The following is an 18,531-nucleotide window of genomic DNA, read 5'->3' on the forward strand; positions in this document are numbered from 1 at the left end:
ATCAAGTCTGGAAAAGATGTAGCTAAGAAAAACAAAGGAGAGGAACTCGTGCCTCATTTCTGCTCACTTGAGGTTATCAGTGAGAGAAGGGGTTATCTCTGATAACCTTCCTTCACAAACAGAACTCAGCAATGTTGTTTAATTTATGACCATTTATAAATTCAGGAAAAAAGCCCCAAATCTCTGACAGAAAATGTTAGGGAAGTGGTGTGGGAAGTGATATTTGGTAACATTTCTCTTGGTCAGTCTGAGTATTTGAAGTCCTAAATGTTATGGATTTCCTAAATACCTGCCTGTGACATTTGTAGGTACAGAATCTCTCTCTTTGCTGCAGAGGAGCCTCGTGCAGAAACCTTGTAGTCACCTGGACCTGTTTGCACTTTGCTGTGAATTTGTTCCATGGCTGATAAACTCCATTTCTGTCTCTGAAGCTGAAGCTGAGGGTCTGACGTTGAGATGTTTTGGAACAGCGTAGTGTTGCATAACAACATTGTTTTTCCTGTATAACAGTCAAAGTGTGGGAGTTGCATTTCCTCAAGATTGATGTCCTTTGAAGTATTAGGGGGTGGAGATTCCTGTGTACATGGTGAGCAAAGCGGGAGGATATTTATAAATAAAATCACCTTTATGAAACAATGGAGCAGAAATAACATTTGTAATTAACCTGGAGATTAAGTTTAATGTAAAAGTGTGCAGTTCCTCACAGCTGGACCTGCAATCCCTGGATGTGCTCTTGGCCAGATACCACATCATGGGTCTTTTTTTATCATGTTTGGGCAAACTCCCTTTGGAGTCATTGTACTGAGCCTGTAATGTGGTCAAGAACATTGTCACCTGCTCTTTTTGTAATACAGTTGATGACTTTTGGCACCATAGGTGGAAAATTTGATTCAAAAGATCTAAAATATTTGGGAAATGGGCTGTAAGTTCTCCTGAAAAATCACAGGTTTTATGGTAAATCGTTTTTGTGGCTGTGGAATTTGTGCTGGATGGAACAGCCCCACTGACACTGAGAGCACATGGGGGCAGTTCCTGTCTCCAGGCCAGGTTTCTAAATTATCTACTAATGACCTCAGGAAACACCAGTGAGCAATTTTTCTATTGCATATCATTGCTGGTAATTTTTTTCTAGTTTTAGGTTAACACATATGTTACACTCACAGTCTAATGCTCAAATAAAGCAGATGAAAGGTCTTGATTTATTAATATCTCCTCTCACTGGAGATGTTAATATGTCATCGTCCCTGCATTTTTTTAGCAGACCTCTCTGATATCCTGAACATCCAGGTTTGTGTTTCTGACATGTGGTATTTTCAAAACTTACTCAATCCTTTGATGAACCTGGGAGGGGAAGGATGTTTGGGAATGTGAAATGGAATGATCATAACTCCGCATCTGATTGTGTGTGGGAGTCGACAGAGAGAGAACATGGCTTGAAAAATGTTGTGTTCTCTGTAAACTTGTTGGGTTTTTAAGTGCTCATCATTGTAGTGTGCTGGTGCTATTTAAGCCTATCATTTGTTCTCTTTTCTCCTCTGAATCAGGGGAAACACATTAGTTACAGAACACTTTAAAGAGATGATGCTGGGTTTTTCCAAAGCCCATAAATTCCATGGGAAGTTACTGAGCCTTTGGTCTCTGAAATCCTACTTTCTATTTCTAACTTGACTGTTGTACCATCTCCAGAATGGAGTACTTGTAAGTCACAGGGAAGTAACAACAAGCTTTTAAGTCTCCTTTTGAAAACTCAGCTCTGTGGCAATAATAAGGAGCAAAAAAAGAGATGAGTTTTTTGATCACTGTTTGTGTTTACTTGAGCTTAGGTGTCTCTTCTTTAGTGTTTTGTCAGACTACCAACGAAACGTTGCCATTGCTTTATGGAATTTTTTTGTTTTCCTTGTTTAAAGAAATGCAGCTACCAGCTGTAATTTAGTGGGTGATGTTCAGGACCTCCTGTTTCTGATTGCACCTTAGTGTGCCCAACTGTGCACCCATGTGTGTATCAAACACTCTTCCCCACAGCAGCTTTAGACCCATCCCTTTAAACTGCACAGTTGGGATAATGGTTATAACCAGACTCCACCTCCACACCAACGATATCCTGGATGCTCTTTAAAACCTGAGACGATGGATTCATTTCAGCAGCTGGAAATTGTCTGAGCTCTGAAATGGCTGTGAGCCAAGAATACAAATGGAGAAGTGGAGAGGAATTCCTGGCCTGCTTAGGAACTTGAGACAACTCTTGAAAGAAGCAAAACTCTGTTGTAATTTAATAACTCTTAAGCTTTCTCATTTCTTTGTGTAAGGTAGATTTGACTGCCAGCTCTGAAGAGCAGAATGTCACTGTCATCTCTTCATAAGCTGATTTAAAATTTGATTGAGGGTTGTTGGCCCTCTTAAAGTGTCCTTAAACATCTGCCACATCTGCAGTAAAAGTTTGGTAAGTGTTATTTCTGCAGAGGTGTCGTACCTGTGTGAATGTTTTGTGCCCACTGCTCTGCAGAATAAGTGAAGTAACTTGCCCAGGGTTGAGCAAGGAGAAAAGTGACTGCCTTGCTCAGCAGGCTGCTGCCAGCCAGGGCTCCCATGGGCCCTGAGCATCATCTCCAGCCTTTGCCACTCCTGAATTCAAGGACCAAATGCAATCATTTGCTTCAGTCTTTAAAGTCAGAAAGCCAAAGCTTCCATTTTGTCTTTTGTTTGATTTTTGTCTTTATATTATCCTTCATGGACATCACATAATCTGAAGATATAGCAGTAGTACTTCATTGAGTAGTTTTGGGAGCCAAGTAAAGGAGAAAGAGAGGGAACACACATGGATGTGTGCCTTAGTCTGGCAGTCTGAGCTCCTTTTTCTTTCTTTGATTACTTTTTTTATTAGATTTTTTTTAGTAGTTTGCTTGGGTTGGCACTGATTGAATTTAGAAGCACATCTGCTTTTTGTGGCATCTGCAGTGCCTGTGACTGGCCTGCACTGCCTTTGTCTCCCTGGGTTGTCACAGTCTGCCCAGTGCAGTCCCTGCATAAGCACAGTGTCTCTCTCTAAACAGTAATAGCCAGTTTGGATGTATTTGCTTCTATTTTTAATTTTTAGCTGACCTCTCTTCAATTTGCTTGCAACGGGCTGCTGGTCTATGGCTATTGACCAATTTTTGCACTCATACCCAAATAAACAAATCAAAGTGGTGCTGCTGGTGTGTGATGTGCATCACCTCCTCCCTCTCTGGGCTGGTGTAGCTTTGTGTGCCAGGGTAGGTATTTATTGTACATCCCCACAGTGGAGCTTCCAACCCCAGCGAGTGGCAAAAGGGGAGATTTCAAACATGCTGAGGATTGTAAGAAAGAAAAGAGACTTTGGGTTATTGTGATCCCTGGGCTGAAGAGGTTAAAGTTGTGACCACGGCGGTCACTTCTGTAGGATCAGCAGCATTGTCCTATGGAATTCACCGTGCCCAGCCAGGCATTGTATCAGTGGGAACAGTGCAAGTACAGGACTTAGACTATTCATGGGGTGGTCTAACAACTGACATCAACTCACTGACTGATTTTATTTAACCAACTCACTAAGGGTTTATTTATAGAATTCAAAAAATAAGTGTAGGAGCAGTGAGGAATGTATCATCTGTCATGGAATTTGCCATTATAATCTGATGCTGCAGACTGGACTGGGCCATGATGCTTACTTGGGTAGGAAATGATTGGTTCCCTTCATTTAGTTGCTGTGTTCACAAACTGTGTTGAAAGGCTTTGGTGTTTCTTGTACAAAGAATCCAAGTAAAGTTGAAAGCAGCAAAGCTTTTAATTGTGCTAAAATGTGTGCATTGAGGTATGGAAATAAAAAGCAAACACGACCAAGCTCCAGTAACTCTTGCAGAGAGCAATCTTTATCTGGCCCAAGAAGATGATGCATGAGATGGGACCCAATAGATCATTTCAATATTTGATTTCTGTGATTCTGTCAAATCTTTAAAGACCTGGCAGCAGGCTTTGATCTCCAAGACAAAGGGTGAAAGGAAAACCCAGGCTCTACATATCCTGTTGCTTTCTTCGGTGGGAGTAGCTGAGGAGATACCTGATTATTGCTGGTATTTGCCTTCTTGTTAGAAACACCAAAAGAACAGGAGCTGAGCCAGAAATTTCAGTTGCAAATTGAGTGTTTAAAGAAATATGTGTGAAGGTCTGTGCCTCAACCATGAGTTTATAATCATGGTGTCAGTGGAGAAAGATAATAGAATAAATTACATCATTAAATCCCAGACATTTTCAAGGGAAAAGTCCTATAAATAGTGGGGGTTGGCCCTGCAAGTGCAGGTCAGCCTTCCCTCGTGCTGCTGACAAGTTCTGGAGGAGATGCTGTGTGTGCTCTTGCACATCTGCTCATGCTTTATTCACTAAGTGAATAAGTGATTAAGGACTTCATCATAGTGCACTGAAGTGAACAACTGAACTTCCTTTAACAGCAGTGGATGAAATCAGAGCTGCAGAGGAGTATTTCCTTGGCTGTTCAGGTTTTTTCACAGGGGAGAGCCCTTAGGAAGCTTTCTGAAGTTTGGTATCACAACATTTTGCTCATTCCAGGAGCAGCAGCAATTCCACAGTGTAACAGTGCACAGTAAACAGTGTGACCTTCTTTTCCCATATGGAAATCAGGCTGAAAGGAGAAATGGTCTGCCCAGGTGCTACAGACAGAATCTGGGGAGTGTCAGTTTGTGGTTTTCCTGGAAAGTGTAAATGATGTAGTGAATGTGGTGAGCTGTGGCCTCTTCTGTGCAGGGGCTGCAGTGGGGAGGAACAAGTTCCCTGCCTGGTTAACGTAAGGCTGATGTAAATAATTTAAATTCACTTGGGACAGAAAGGATTACTGCTCATCAAGGGTACCTAACAGCCATTAAGCTGTGTGGGGCTCTGCATCTTTCATCCAGCCATTTTTGTTCTGTTAAATACATACACTGCTGTAGTGCCCAGGAATTCCAGCTAAAATGAGACTAAATGTGCCAGGTACTCCACAGAAATGCAAGAACCACCCTAAACCATGCTTCTGGAAGTAGGTGATATTGAAAGGGGGATGGAAAGAGATGCAAACGTAGGTAATTATTAGTCTGGGTTTATGAAATGTGGTTTATATATCTGTTAAAAGCTGTACACACATTTATAGATGAATACATATATACAGATGTATAAATTTCATTCAGTACTGAATCAAGAATCATAAGTGGTGTCTCCAAATCGTGGTGGTGGTGACTGCAGGTCAGATAGTTAAAGGCAGGAGGGAGAGCAGAGACCGTGTAAAACACTCCTTTTACATTAGCATACATTTCTTCTGGTGTGCCAGCACAATGGTCCCCGAGTTGGCTGTGCAAATGTTCAGCTTTTTGTTAGTAGCTACTCAAAACCTCTGAAAGCAAAGCAGAGAAGTGTCCCTGAGTAGCTGCTTTCTGGCGATTTTTTTGGTTCATTCCTCCTGCGTGTTTGCTGCCCCTCTCAAATTGATCTGTTCTGAAAATTGTATCATGGTTGAATTCACATCCAACTACAAAGCAAGTCGAGAGGCTCGTAGTGTGGTCTGTGGGCAAGTAGGGGAAATTTTGTCTTAATCAATGTACAGTTCTCCATCCTGTGAAAGAAAATTAGCCATGTAGATACAAAAGAAGGACAAAGCAGCCACACACTGCAGCTCAGAATACTTTCCATCATTTCTGCTGAATAGGGACCCAGTGTTGCTTTTTCTATAGAGCAACGCTCCATTTGTTTCAAGGAAGTTGTGAAATTGGAGAAGGAGAGGAGTTAGGAGGGAGGCTCATTAGAGAGGCTCTGTTGTAAGGAGCACTTCCCAAAATTAAAGTGGCTGCTCAAAGGAAGTGCAAAAGTCTGCCCCCAGACTTGCACGAAAGTCTTGATTAAGATGTATGGTCCTCCCCCGGTGTGGGGATTTGTCCTGTGAATGGCAGTGCCACTTGGGAAGAGCAGAAGAGCTGAGTCAGGAGTCATTAAGCTGCTGTGTCTCCAGGAGTCTTGTGTGGAGGGATAAGGAGGAATCAGGGAGGGCTGTGCTCTGTTCCTAGTGCCCAAATAATGCATTTTACAAGACACAGTGGACCAGGCTCTTCTAGGGGAGAGGAGTCATCACTGATCTCTTGGGAGGGGAGGCACTTGGATGAAATATTTCCATTCCTTGTAAGACTTCTGCTCTTATTTCTCATGGGGGTTTTGTGGCCCACGGTGTGACCCGTGCCTGGCCTGCTTTTTGGGTTCTGCTTTTGCTCCCTGGGTTCTGCTTTTTTCCTTTTCGTGTAAATGGGACGGTTGGAATATTAACCAAAACTGAGTTAATGAAACATCCCCATTGTTCTCGTGGTTGGGAAGGCCAATGTCTGTGTGGTTTCATAAGAAACAACTTGTGAACATGTTCTTCAGCCTGTGAGGATTCAGACTGAGGATGCCTCAGTCTCTGGACCCTGCAGGTCACCCCTTAAATTCATCAAGGGACTCAGATCCACAGGAGATACATCTCTCCAATAGCTGAAAGGAACAGGGCATCCAGGAGCACTTGGAAAGCAGGAGATAAGGGTGACTCCTGGCAGGAGGAGGCTGAACTTGGATGTTCCTCACAAGGACTGTAAAATAATTGCATGCCACTGCTATTCCCATTGATCTGAGGATACAAGTCCCAAACCTGTGCTTTAAGGGAGCTGAGTTTGTACCTGCCTACAGACTTTTCCAAAGGGACAAATGGAGAGTCAGAAAGCAGCATATGTCAGGACCCAGTGATTTGTCTCAGATGTTAGACAGCAACATGTGTCTGAGATCCAGTCCATAAAAATAGATTGTTCCTCCATCATATTGTTTTGTGACTAAAACTTGTTTTAAAAACTCCCACTATTTTTTAAAAACACTTTGTTTTTAAAATCAAGTTCCAAATGTCCTCACAGTCAGTGCTGTTGGGACTGTCAACGTGCTTCATGCTCTGAATTGGGAAATCTGCTAAGCCAGACCTCAACTAAAATCAGCAAACAAATATTACCACTGAAAATGATAAATTTCCCAGTGCCCATAAGGTCAGATGGAGTCAAACCAACGGTCTGTCAGGAGTTCATATGTACTGTTGGTGTGGGCTGGCCAGACTTCTAGCTGCTGCATTTATTTTCAAATTTGAGTACTACAAAGAGGAAGCGTCTGAAAAATAAAATAAAATATGCTGATTTATTGAAGTGATTGCAATTCTGTCCAGCAGGTTCCTCTTTCCCAAGTACAGCACTGAAGATTTATTGGCTCATCCTTTTGTCTTTGTCCTTTCTTCCTTTCTTTTCCCTTGAGTGACCTCTCCTGTTTTCCTGTATCCCTCTCTCTTTGATGAGGCTGCTCTACTGTACAGAACTCATTTTACTCCCTAATCCCATAGTAGCTTGTCAGGCAGTACAGATAAATCCTTCCAGACTTGAGCAAGTGCTATTAGGATACTCGTGCCGACCACAAACCAATAATGATAGAGAGGTGAACACCCTTTGCTTTAAGCAGGACCAGGAGGACTTGACAGGTGTGTTTTTGTTTGGTTATCATGGGATCTGTCCCTTCTTCGTGGGACACCAGCAGTCCTGTCTGTCAGTCAGACAATGTAATGTCAGTTCTGACCTGCTCCACGTTTGCTCAGGGCTCGGAAGAATTGCAAAGCTGCACTGTGTTCTCTCCTGGGCAGAATTAAAATTAGTAACTAGACTTCAGGGTTTCTGAATGGATTTTTTTCAAGTGAAGGTTCCATTAGTGATTTTCCTCCAGTCTGAGGGCTCTGCCTAATTTGTTGAAAATTGAAGCTGTTTGTAGCAGCTCTGGAGGAACCCTCTGGGACACTGGCATCACCGGTGTTAAGGTGGAGCAGTGCACGGTAAAGTGGAAATCTCTTGTCTAATCAAGTGGTGTATTGCAGACTTTCAGAAGATGTTGCTTCATTTAACACTCACCGAGTTTGTGCCTCTTAATAGCTGATTGTGTAAGAAGATAAGCTCCAGTCTGTGATAGCAGAAGGGAGCTGGGGCTGTGGTTGGTGTCACCGTGGGATTTCCCACAGCGCTGGTGCTGCTGCACATCCTTCCCCTGAAGTTTGTGGAACTGTGCTGGGAAGAGGCAGGGAGCTGACCCTGCTTAAAAAAATTATTTAAGCCTCATCAGTTTCTTGAGTATTGGTGAACAGTTTGTATCATGAAACCAGGACCTGGGGCAGACAGAGGTTAAAACTTACCCAGTGTTCCTGAGAGACTGGAAATAGAAACTTCTCCCTCTAATTCCAGTTCTGGGCTCTGGTGCCAGACCATCTTTTTGTCATCTAAACTGGCATTTGGTTTTTGCTGTTGCTGCCTATTAGGTGCCCAGGGATAGTGTCTCTGTTCCCTGTGCTGCCCATTGCATCCAACAACTTGCTTTTTTTGCCATACCAATTAAGCAAGTCTGAACTGGTGTCCTGCTCTTTCTCTTCCTTCTCTCTCCACTTCTGGCATTGCTCTCCCATCCCCTGCCTTTGTGCTGGCAATGAGGTGGTTCAGAAAGTTGAACTGGCAGAAAACTCATCCTCCCTCACAGAGAGGGGGAGTAATATATATATATATATATTTATTATTTTTATATTTCTTTAATGTTTAGCTCTCAGCCCTAACCAATGCTGGGCTGAACCATGATGGATGTAACCTTCCATCTCTGTCATGACTTTCCACTGGGGCTCTGTGTATCAGAAGTGCCTGGTGGGTGAGCCTTGAGCCATGATTAGGGCTTCTATGCAATAAAGGTATTTGATGCTCCCTCTTCATGCTTTTTTTTTTGCTCTTAGAAGTAAAAATGAAATATTATAACACTTGCTTGCCTATGTTTAGCACGTCCGCTGACTTGCCATTTTGGAAGTAGAACCAGTTCTATTTTTAGAGCTCAGCTTCCTGTTTGAGCTCTCTTTAAGTTTGTCCTTTGCCTAACACAGTCAAACTCTTTAAAAAGGTCTTGGTTAAACTGGGACAGTTTTGCTAAAAACAGTCATGTTCATGTCCGGATATAAACAGCCATAAACCCACTTTGAATGAACGTTACAATAAAAATACAACCTCAAAAGAATGTGTTTCCATGATGTCAGAACATGAAAGTGAGATTGAACTGACGTGTCATGTGGTCATGAGCATCTCAAAGCCTCTGTCTACAGGTGGATTTAAAGATGAATTGTCCATGGGGGAAATTAAGCAGAACAGATATTTTAGAATAACTGTTCTTCTGCAATCACCATCCTCTGCTTTAGCTCACCCAAACCAGAAATGAACTGTCTTATTCTGGAGGAATAGCACCCAAAATCCTAAATATTTTATGGTAGTTGTTATGTTTTAGTGTCATAATTTACCTTAGTCCAAAATGACCTTCAAGTGTAGTGCTTTATCCTAAAAATATATATTAATATCATCATGTTTTTGGAGGTCTGGTATAATCACAGCTGCATATTTTTTCCCAGGTCCTCATTAAACCGTGGGTATGAGATGTGTGGGGGTGTTGACACCTTTGACACCTTTAAATGCCAGTGTAGACCAGAGAGGACCTTGCAGGACTGCTGGTGTCATGCACATGTTTAGTGCTAACCTGAATGGTAGTTGAAGGTCTTTTTCAATTCCCTAACTGCCAAATATCAGGGAAATCAAGGCCATAGGGTTCCTCCTTATATGCTGATGATGAGGCTTTAGAGGGGTGAAAAGCAGCCTAAGGGTTCCCTTAGGCTGTGGTTCCCTCCCAGTTCTGGCTGTTCCACCCCTCCTAGGGTTGTGCTGATCCTTCTCCTGGTCCAGCTTTAAGTGTGCCCAACTCCTCAGTGAGCTGGTGCTACCAGCAGAAAACTAGAAAACCAGAAAAAATGAAAATATTACCATGATATCTCAATAATTTGCCTGCCCCAAAGTCAGAGGAGTGCAAGGGCCAAAGCCAGAGGAGGTCAGAGCTGCACAGCCAGAACAAGGGGCTGAGACCTTCGAGGACCTGGGAACTTTGGAATCATCTCAGGCATCTCCCAAAACCTCTCCTGGATGGAAGGAGTGCTCCATCCCTGGGAGCTGGGCTGGGCCACAGCCTGGGCTCTGTCACCCTTGCCTGGTGCCCCAGGCACAGCCAAGCTCTTCTTCCCACCATTTGATGTTGCTGGTGGAGCAGAAACAGGCAAGTATGGCTTGAATGTACAGTGTCAATGAGGCCATAAAAAACTAAACTGGCCTTTCCTTGTGGGGTATGGTGCTGCCAGAGGCACTTCCCTAAAAATAAAAGGAGAATGGATTGCAGTGATCCAATCAATACTCCTTTGTACTTGTGTTTGGGAAAACTAAGAACTCAGCGTTTGCCAGATTAACAGGTCACTTAACAAAATCATTTAACTCCTGTAGGATTTTTAGTATGCAAAGATGGTTTTGATAGTGTAGAATACAAAGATACCAAAAATGTTTTAATCATTTTAACATTTAAACATTTTAAACATTTAAACATTTATTTCGTTTTTATTAATGGCTCCTAACATGGGTTATTGTAATTTGGCAGCTTTACACCAAATGATAAAGCTGCAGAGGGGAAGGAGGGGAAGGTACCGGTAGTTTTCCATCTCCATAAGGAGGAGATTCTGTGACCCCACTGAGAAGGCTCGGGCTGGAAAGACCTGGCCGAGGGGGAAAGGAGGAAAGGCTCAGAGCACTGCAAAGCAGTGGTGGATTCCTCGGGGATCCTTGTTTCCTGGTGGACCAGGCTGTGCTGGGTGAGGTGTGGGGAGAGCTGGGTGCGATGTCCGAGCTGGGCTCGTTTCCCTTTGTTCTTCTGTGCCCTCTGGTGGCACTGGGAGCGATGGGATCGGGATGTGTCTCTTAAGTTGTTCTTACCCTGGCTCTGAAATGCAGGGAATGTCGGGAATAGCTCCACTTGAGCAAGGACTTTCTGCTTGGATTCACATCCCTCCCTGTTAGCAGGGAATATCATAATAGTCTCCTGTGGGTAGCAGGAGAATGCATGCTTTCCGTCTCTGGGAGCTCCAGGGGGATTAACTGGGATGCAAGTCAAAGCCTTAGTCTTTAGGTACAATTAACCCAGTAGTGAAGCAAGCAGATTTCCTGAGGCTCTGCCAAAAATCCTGCTTTATTAACCAAGGATTTTTTTTTTCCTAGTAAGAAGCATAAAGATTAGAAAGGAGCAGTCCCTTGGCATTTGGGGTTGGTTTCTGGTTGGTGATGCTATATTGTACCTTGAGCACAGATCTCAGTTCAGTCACAAAGGGTTAAAATAATTCCCCAAGGTAGCTTTATCCTCTTAATGGACAGGCTTGGTAATCATCCTTACAGAAAGGACATTTCCTCTTTCCTCTGCCGTGGGGGAGTTGCACCTTTTCCTGCCGGTGCTGTGCTGGAGAAGAGACCACAGCCTAGAAAACACTGGTGTCATTTGCAGCTCTGATTCACACCTTCTGTGCATTCCTCATATTCCACATATTCCACTGCGTGGTTCATGTTTGCTTTGCTTCCACTGCTCCTAATATCCATGCTAAACCCACACCAGGGAAAAGATGGGCTAGTCTGGCAGCTTGGATAACCTGAAGCTGTTTGAGGTCAGGGCAGGGGAAGGCAGTGCTTCACCTTGTTAGAAACGGGAAATGGCAGCTGTTGTACCCCCGAGGAGATGATGAATGTCCCAGCATTTCCCATTCACTGTTCCCTCTCTGGCAAATTGTTACAATATTCGATAGGTGAAGGAAAATGGGGGTGCAAACTCTGCAGGGGAGATCAACGAAAGCTTTGCTGAATGACTTGGGATCTGGAGCCCATCACTCCTGGAGTTTCTGGGGTGGGATGGGGAACTGTGATTTGTGAAAGTGTTTGCTGATGCCTGTGTAACCTGCATTCATGAAGCAGAGTTCTGTCTCTGATGAGGGGACAAGGTTTGCCTCAATGTTGTTCTTGAAGTATTTTTACCAAGAAGCCGAGAACAGAAAGGAGCAAATCTCTGTACCAAACCAACTTGTCCAGGATGGGCAGTGGAAGGCTGGAACTCTGCACAAGTTGTTTTTCCCCCAGGTGTTCATTTCTATGTAAAAAAATAATGATATTGCAGCATATAGGAATGTTGTACAAACCAATCTATTAGGATCTTCACAGCATCTTGGTCACTAGGCCTCCACATAAAGGGAACAGATATTATATATGCTATTCCCTCCCTTAATTTTAATGTGGACTTTACTGATACATGAGCTGGAGTAACTTGGTATGTTTTTAAGGTTTTAAGTGAAGCACAGCTCTTCTGTAGCTCTTCCTGGTGGCTTTTACTTTCCATCTTACATCTCTGCAGCTGATTCTTCCCTCTCCTCCTTGCTGTTGTCTGTTCCCCTTGTCAAAGATGGCTCTAGCTTGTTTCTTAGTTACTGTCTTTGTGATCTTTTGGGAATCTTGTGCTCCATGAGCAAGCAGCAGTAGAGGAAGATGTTTCTTTAGGCTGTAAAATCCCTTCCAGTGAACCCCAGCATCACCACTTTGCCTCTGAGTCACATCCTCTGCCAGAGAGGAAGCCTTGCCTCTTAATCCCATACTATAGAATTATATTGGAGCTCACACTGAGTTACTTTGGAAAAACATCCAGGGAAGGCCAAGGGTGAGGTGATGCATGGCACAGTGAAGCTTCCCATGTCAGCAGTAGGAGGTGCTCTTTGCCAGCTAGGGATCCATGTGCCTGTTACCCATGTGCAGCTGAAGTCAGGAATATGATTGGTACCAGGGCAAGAGGCTGCCAGGGTCACAGAGATCCTGCTGGGACCTGGAGGGCTGCACCAGGCCTGAGGGGGGTCCCTTCTTATAGGGCAGGCTGAGAGGATACCTAGGAACTGGTTAACAGAAATGGTAAAATGTGTGTTAGAGCTGTTCAGAAATCCAGCCTGACCTCAGATCTCTCAGCCTGCCATCGCTTTTTGGAGCCTCTGTGTGCTTCTTTCCCTTGCTTTGGGTGATATTTTCTAACCTTGTCCCAGGAATAGGGGATAGAAGAAAGAGCTGAATCTTTTCAGGCCAAAGAGATAAAGCTGGCAGGAAGTCAGAACCACTGCAGTGGGCAGTGAACATCAGGCTCTGAACCTGTAATTATACATCTCAAATTTTGTGAGCAGTACTCCAGGAATCGTTATGTATGGGCTTGTTTGACAGTACTGTGGCTTAAGAGAAAAACATCCCCTCAAATTACTCTTTAATTCGGAAGTCAAGAGACTATCAATTCAAATCTTAAGCTCTTGTGCCTGTAATTGATAATCGTGCACATTTAACAAACCTGCTGTTGAACTGGGCCTCATACTCTTAATTCATCAGGTAACTGCTGATTTTTCCTTTGGAAAGGATAATTGAGAGGCTGTACAAGGTCGCTTCCTGCAAAGCTGAGATCAAACCTAGGCTATAATATGGCAGATCCCAGGCTCTGCCACACAGCCCTTCAAATTCAGTTTTTCAGTATCTGTGTCCTTAACCCCTCCGGGCTGGAGCCATTTCTTTGATCCCCAGCTCTGGAAGCAGACATCAGGATGGCTTTTATTCGGGGGCTGCTTAACAGGACTTCACCCCAGTTGCTCACCTGTGGAGTTGAAAAAAGACCATTCCCCTGGAGAGTAAAGTTAACCCTTAAAGAAACAACAAAACCAAAGCAAATCAACCAACCAACCAACCAAAAAGCCACCCAACCCCAAACTAGATTTTACATATGTTGTTTCAAACATGCAAATGCCAAATGTAAGGATTCTTGTGCTTTTTGACACAAACACTCCCCATCCTGCCTCAAGGTGGCAACACTCTGTACAGTCCCGAGCCCAGCCTAAGGATGGGATCCTGTTCTCTGGCCTTGGAGTGAGGAGTTTGATGGGCCGGAGGGACTATTGCAGATTTACTCTATACATTTTTATTTTTGATTTCAGAGCTTTATGGTCTTGAGTTCCTTCACAGAACCATTATCACATCTGTCACTGTCACTGCTAGCAGGGGCTAAGGATGTTTTTAGAGGAGCAAGGCAATCCAGGCTATCACTCTTCCTGAAATACTGCTCCCAAGCCCACGATAGGCCAGGTGCTGTAATTATTAATAATTCCCTCTGATGGTGCATATCAGCCTCCATTTTGTTTTAAGGCAATTTATTTCGAGTTATTTCTTCGGCGCTGAAAATGGTTTTGGAGTGATTTTTTGGAAACGTTGCAAATTTGTTTGCTGGAATCCTTCTCTCCTGGAAATGAGACATGTCTCTCATGGGCTCCCGTCCACTCACACGCAAATGAACTGCTAATTAGGATGATGAAATTGCTGGGAGAGGTGAAACCTTCCAGTTGGCCGAAGAGAAGATTGTGGATTAATCTGTGTAAAAGTGAAGGCTCGACTAAAACTGCTGTTCAACATTCTGGTGCTAATGAGACTTGTATGTCTGCCACTTGAGGAGCTGAAAGTATGTCCTGTAGTTTCTGTTGAGACATCCAAAGTGGGGGCTCACTCCTCTGTGGCATTTAGTGCTTTCATCTCCACTGGTGGTGACTGGAATTGGGAATATTCAGCAATCTGTATAAGGTGTTCAGCAATTTACAGTATCCAGTGATGCAAGGCAGTTTGCTCTTTATAGATAATTTTGGTACATGAGTAAAAGCATCTTGAGAGACATATGGATATTTAGAAAATTGCAGTATGATTTGGAGAGCTATTTGTCTTGCCTGCCCCCTGCTACCACATTATATCACTTCTTCATAATTTTTAATGTACTTCTGCTCATGTCAATTCATGTAAAGGAGGAAACTGCTCTCTCCATCTCTGTGAAGCAAAGAGACACCAGGTGACCTGTTCAGTGTCACACTGGGTGAAAAGTCCAGTTCCAAGTTAGTTCCTTGCTCAATGTGCTTGCTCAGGACCCGTGGAGGGGCTGATACTGATCTCTCATGCTCTAATACCAGTTTCCCTGCAGTTATTGAAGATTATACATATCTATAAAATAATATACATATATATATGTGTATATATGTATATATATAGAAATAAAGCCCAGGCAGATGTTTTGAGACTCCTCTGTGTTTGCAGGCAGCCGCAGGATCGTGGATGTGATGGATGTGAACACGCAGAGGGGGGTTGAGATGAGCATGTCTCAGTTTGTGAGATACTACGAAACCCCAGAGGCCCAGCGGGAAAAGCTCTACAACGTCATCAGCCTGGAGTTCAGTCACACGAAGCTGGAGAACATTGTCAAGCGCCCCAACGTGGTAAGGGATGCTCTGTGGTGGGGTTTGTTTTCAGCATCTTCCCAGAAATAAGCCATGGAGTGGTTTATTTCATCCCCAAGCTGATGTGAAGTGCCTGGAACTCCTGTCCCTTTAGCGTCAGGAGCTCATTTTCAGCCAAGTAGAAAGCTGGGCTCCTTGACAGTGGAACTTAATTTACTGGAATTAGGTACCTGATGAGCTGTTAATCATGCAATTTGCACAGATACACAGTTCCTCTCAAGGTATTTAGGGGAAATTCCATCCAGAATTAAGTACCTATCTATTGTTTTTCCTCCTCTAAGGAAGCTTAAACTGTCAGGAAGGTTGAATTCATTATGTATGAACCCTCTTATTAACTAAGAAATGTTCAGGGGGCTCCAAAGGGAAAAAGTTGAAAACACAAGTATAAAATGTAGAAATCCAGACATAATGAAATCAGCATCATCACTGCTATGTCAGAACTGGCAGTAAAGTAAGGACATAGATTTGCCCATATTTTTTAAAGGTAGAAGACTCCTGTGATTTTATTCCCAATAGAGTCACTGGCAGTGAAACTGGGCCCTTATTGGTAAAGATGATTTAATTTATCACTGAAATGTAGCCATGTGTAGGTGAGGGGTAGAGCATCAACTCATTAACACACAGGGATGGAAGAAATGGCATTGGGGGTTTCCAGGTGTCTATCAGGACACTCAGCAGAGTCTGGGCATCAGTCCTGGCTGATCAGGGAACAGAGGGACCCCTCAAAGCAGAACACTGCTGGGTGTTCTATGACGTTTTATTTTCAGACACTTTTCTCCTGATTTTTAAATCCTTTTCCAGTTACAGCAGCTGCTTTTTGCTGGGGACATCTCTTGCCTATGCAGGCAATATAAACACCACACTTCTGCCTGAACAGATAAAAAATAGATGGCAGCTCTAACTGCTGATTTGTCAAAGTAATTCTTAACTTTTGTGTTCTGTTACACATAGATCACAGATCAAATATTAAACACATATTTAGAAGTTTATTCAGATTTTTGCTGTCCTTCAGAGACTTAGTGGGCAATTTGAAAATGCTCTGGGGAGTTTCTGGTGTTCAACTGATCCTGGTTTTCCCAAACTCATCGTGCTCAGTGAGCTTTTGAAACATCTGTGCAAATTTCCTGGGTGCTTAGAAATGAAAAATGCAGTTAGGTACCTGTTATCACATGTAAATGCACATTTCCTAGCTGTTTAATATGGCCCAAGTGCACAATCATTTGTAAAACCAGGAATTTTTAGATCTCACTGAAAAACAGATTTGCATTCCCATGGGAGTAGAAGAGAGGGTGTTGGGGAAGTCCAGCACATAAAGTCAGCTCCTAGTTGAATGCTATATTTGTCTAAGTGGTTCTCTTGAGTTCTGCAGAGCTCTTTGAGCTCACTTAAGGCAGAAATACTTGATTCAGGTTCCCTGTTGTGTAAACTCTGGGTTGCAATATCCAGATGTGGGAATTATTTCAGAATCAGGGCAGTAACCATCAGTTTTGTTTTGACATACAATTGTGATATTCATGGAATGGGACCTGTTTCTCCTGCATAATCTTATGACTCTTCTCAAAGTACCTTGTGTTACCAACAGTACCTGGTGCAGATGGTGAGAAAGGGCTCAGCCCCAGTGTGCAGGAATGACAGGTGTTAATTACCCTATTGTGAAAATCCTCAGGGAACTGGAACAGTTGAGTTGACTCACACAAATAACATTTTTGGGTAGGCCTTCAAAGAGAATTAGCAGTCAGGAGGCCAAATGGGGTGCTAACCATGGCTGAATTGGATCTCTCTGGTCTTGCTGCACACAGTCGGGGGACAGCTCTGTCACCAAGGCCTAGGACAGGTGTTGAGTCCTCCCTGACCCCCCACTGGAGGTTCAGTCCCACACGAGGCGTTCCTGAGCCACGCTGTGGCTGAGCACAGCACTGCAGCCTGCCAGGGGCTTCCCAAGGCGCCTGGTGCTTTCCCCTGTTTTGAAACCTGGCACATGTGACCCACTTGCATAACCAGAAGGGAGTGTTACAGATATGTAGCACAGGCTCCATCACAAACAGAGCAAGGAATGAGTCACAGGCTTGTCCTTGATGTGACTGTGATGGACACATGGCTGTCTGTGCTCCCACCCAGCTGTGCTTCCATGTCCCTGAGCTACCTTTGCTTTCCAGCTCTTCCTCGTCTTGCAGGATGTTTCCAATTGCTTGGCTTCACTGTTTTCTCCTGCCCACACTCTTTAATAAAAAGTTTGGCTTTTGAACAAAAACTTTGGTCAATTTTATACCCCAGCAGAACAATGAAGGAGTTCACAGCAGGAGATCATGTAATTACTCAAACCAGAATTTGGCCAGAACAATGGTGTTAATGTTCCTTGAAATGTAAGGTATTGGGATACTATAATCTCTTTTATATTTGCATTTTAATGTTTATAAATGGAATTTCTAGGCTGTTGGCTACAAAAATGCATTTGAATACAGACAGAATAGGAGAGAAAGTGCTCACAGGTGCCCACGGGACAGAATTTGCACCCAGGTAAATTGACTGCAAAACTCTCCTTCCTCTGGGTTGCAAAGGGCTGAGTTGTGGTGAGGAAGCAAGCTGGGTGCACAGGAATTTTGCTTAACAGCAAGGCTCTCCCTGCCTGTGAGCATCTGCTGCTGTCATGGGAGGAGTTTTAGCCAGCAGGAGTATGTCCTACTACATGTTCAGTAACTAACAGTTGATTCTGGTGGGCTTTCAGGTGGACTTAGTCGACTGGGTGGATAATATGTGGCCACAGCATTTGAAGGAGAGACAGACTGATGCTACCAATGCTATTTCAGAGATGAAATACCCCAAAGTGAAAAAGTAAGTCTGTTTAAGTCTTCAAAAATCTCTGCTCTTGACTGCCTTGATTAATTCCTTTTACAGTTTGCTGAGTACAGTCCTTAACCAAATCCCTTTGAAAAGTGCATTTTTATTGTTCAGTTTTGAGCAACTCGGCTTTGAAAATGGCAGACTGACCTTAAACAGTAAATTCTCTGAAAGTGCTGCCCAAAGAAATCACTTCACAGGATGCAGAGATGTCACACAGAGTAGTCAGAGTCCTCCTGCAGGCTGGGCTCAGATCCTTCCCAAGTCCTAAGCCACTAGTGGCTAAGAAGTTATTAGCTGAGAGATGTTTTATGAAATGAACTTGAAGACTGTTTTCAATTAGGTCTGTGACTCCCCAGAAACTCTGCCACTGCCCTTCATGACAGTTTACTTTTCTGTTGATTTTTTCAACAGCAAGATCAAATATT

The 18,531-nt window shown here is 43.5% G+C and overlaps 1 protein-coding gene across 5 annotated transcripts in view; it reads left to right on the top strand.

The window, feature by feature from the left end:
- KDM2B (lysine demethylase 2B) overlaps nucleotides 1-18,531 on the top strand; it is a 116,571-nt gene that overhangs the window by 17,533 nt on the left and 80,507 nt on the right. For all 5 annotated transcript variants that reach the window (XM_018076431.2, XM_018076428.2, XM_018076430.2 and 2 more), the window contains 2 exons: nucleotides 15,066-15,244; nucleotides 17,991-18,097. In XM_018076431.2, the coding sequence (XP_017931920.1) occupies nucleotides 15,066-15,244; nucleotides 17,991-18,097 (286 nt within the window). The remainder of the gene's footprint in view (nucleotides 1-15,065; nucleotides 15,245-17,990; nucleotides 18,098-18,531) is intronic.

The sequence above is a fragment of the Manacus vitellinus genome, unplaced genomic scaffold (genome assembly GCF_001715985.3).
Source record: "Manacus vitellinus isolate BGI_N305 unplaced genomic scaffold, ASM171598v3 scaffold_31_pilon, whole genome shotgun sequence".
Lineage (NCBI taxonomy): Eukaryota > Metazoa > Chordata > Aves > Passeriformes > Pipridae > Manacus > Manacus vitellinus.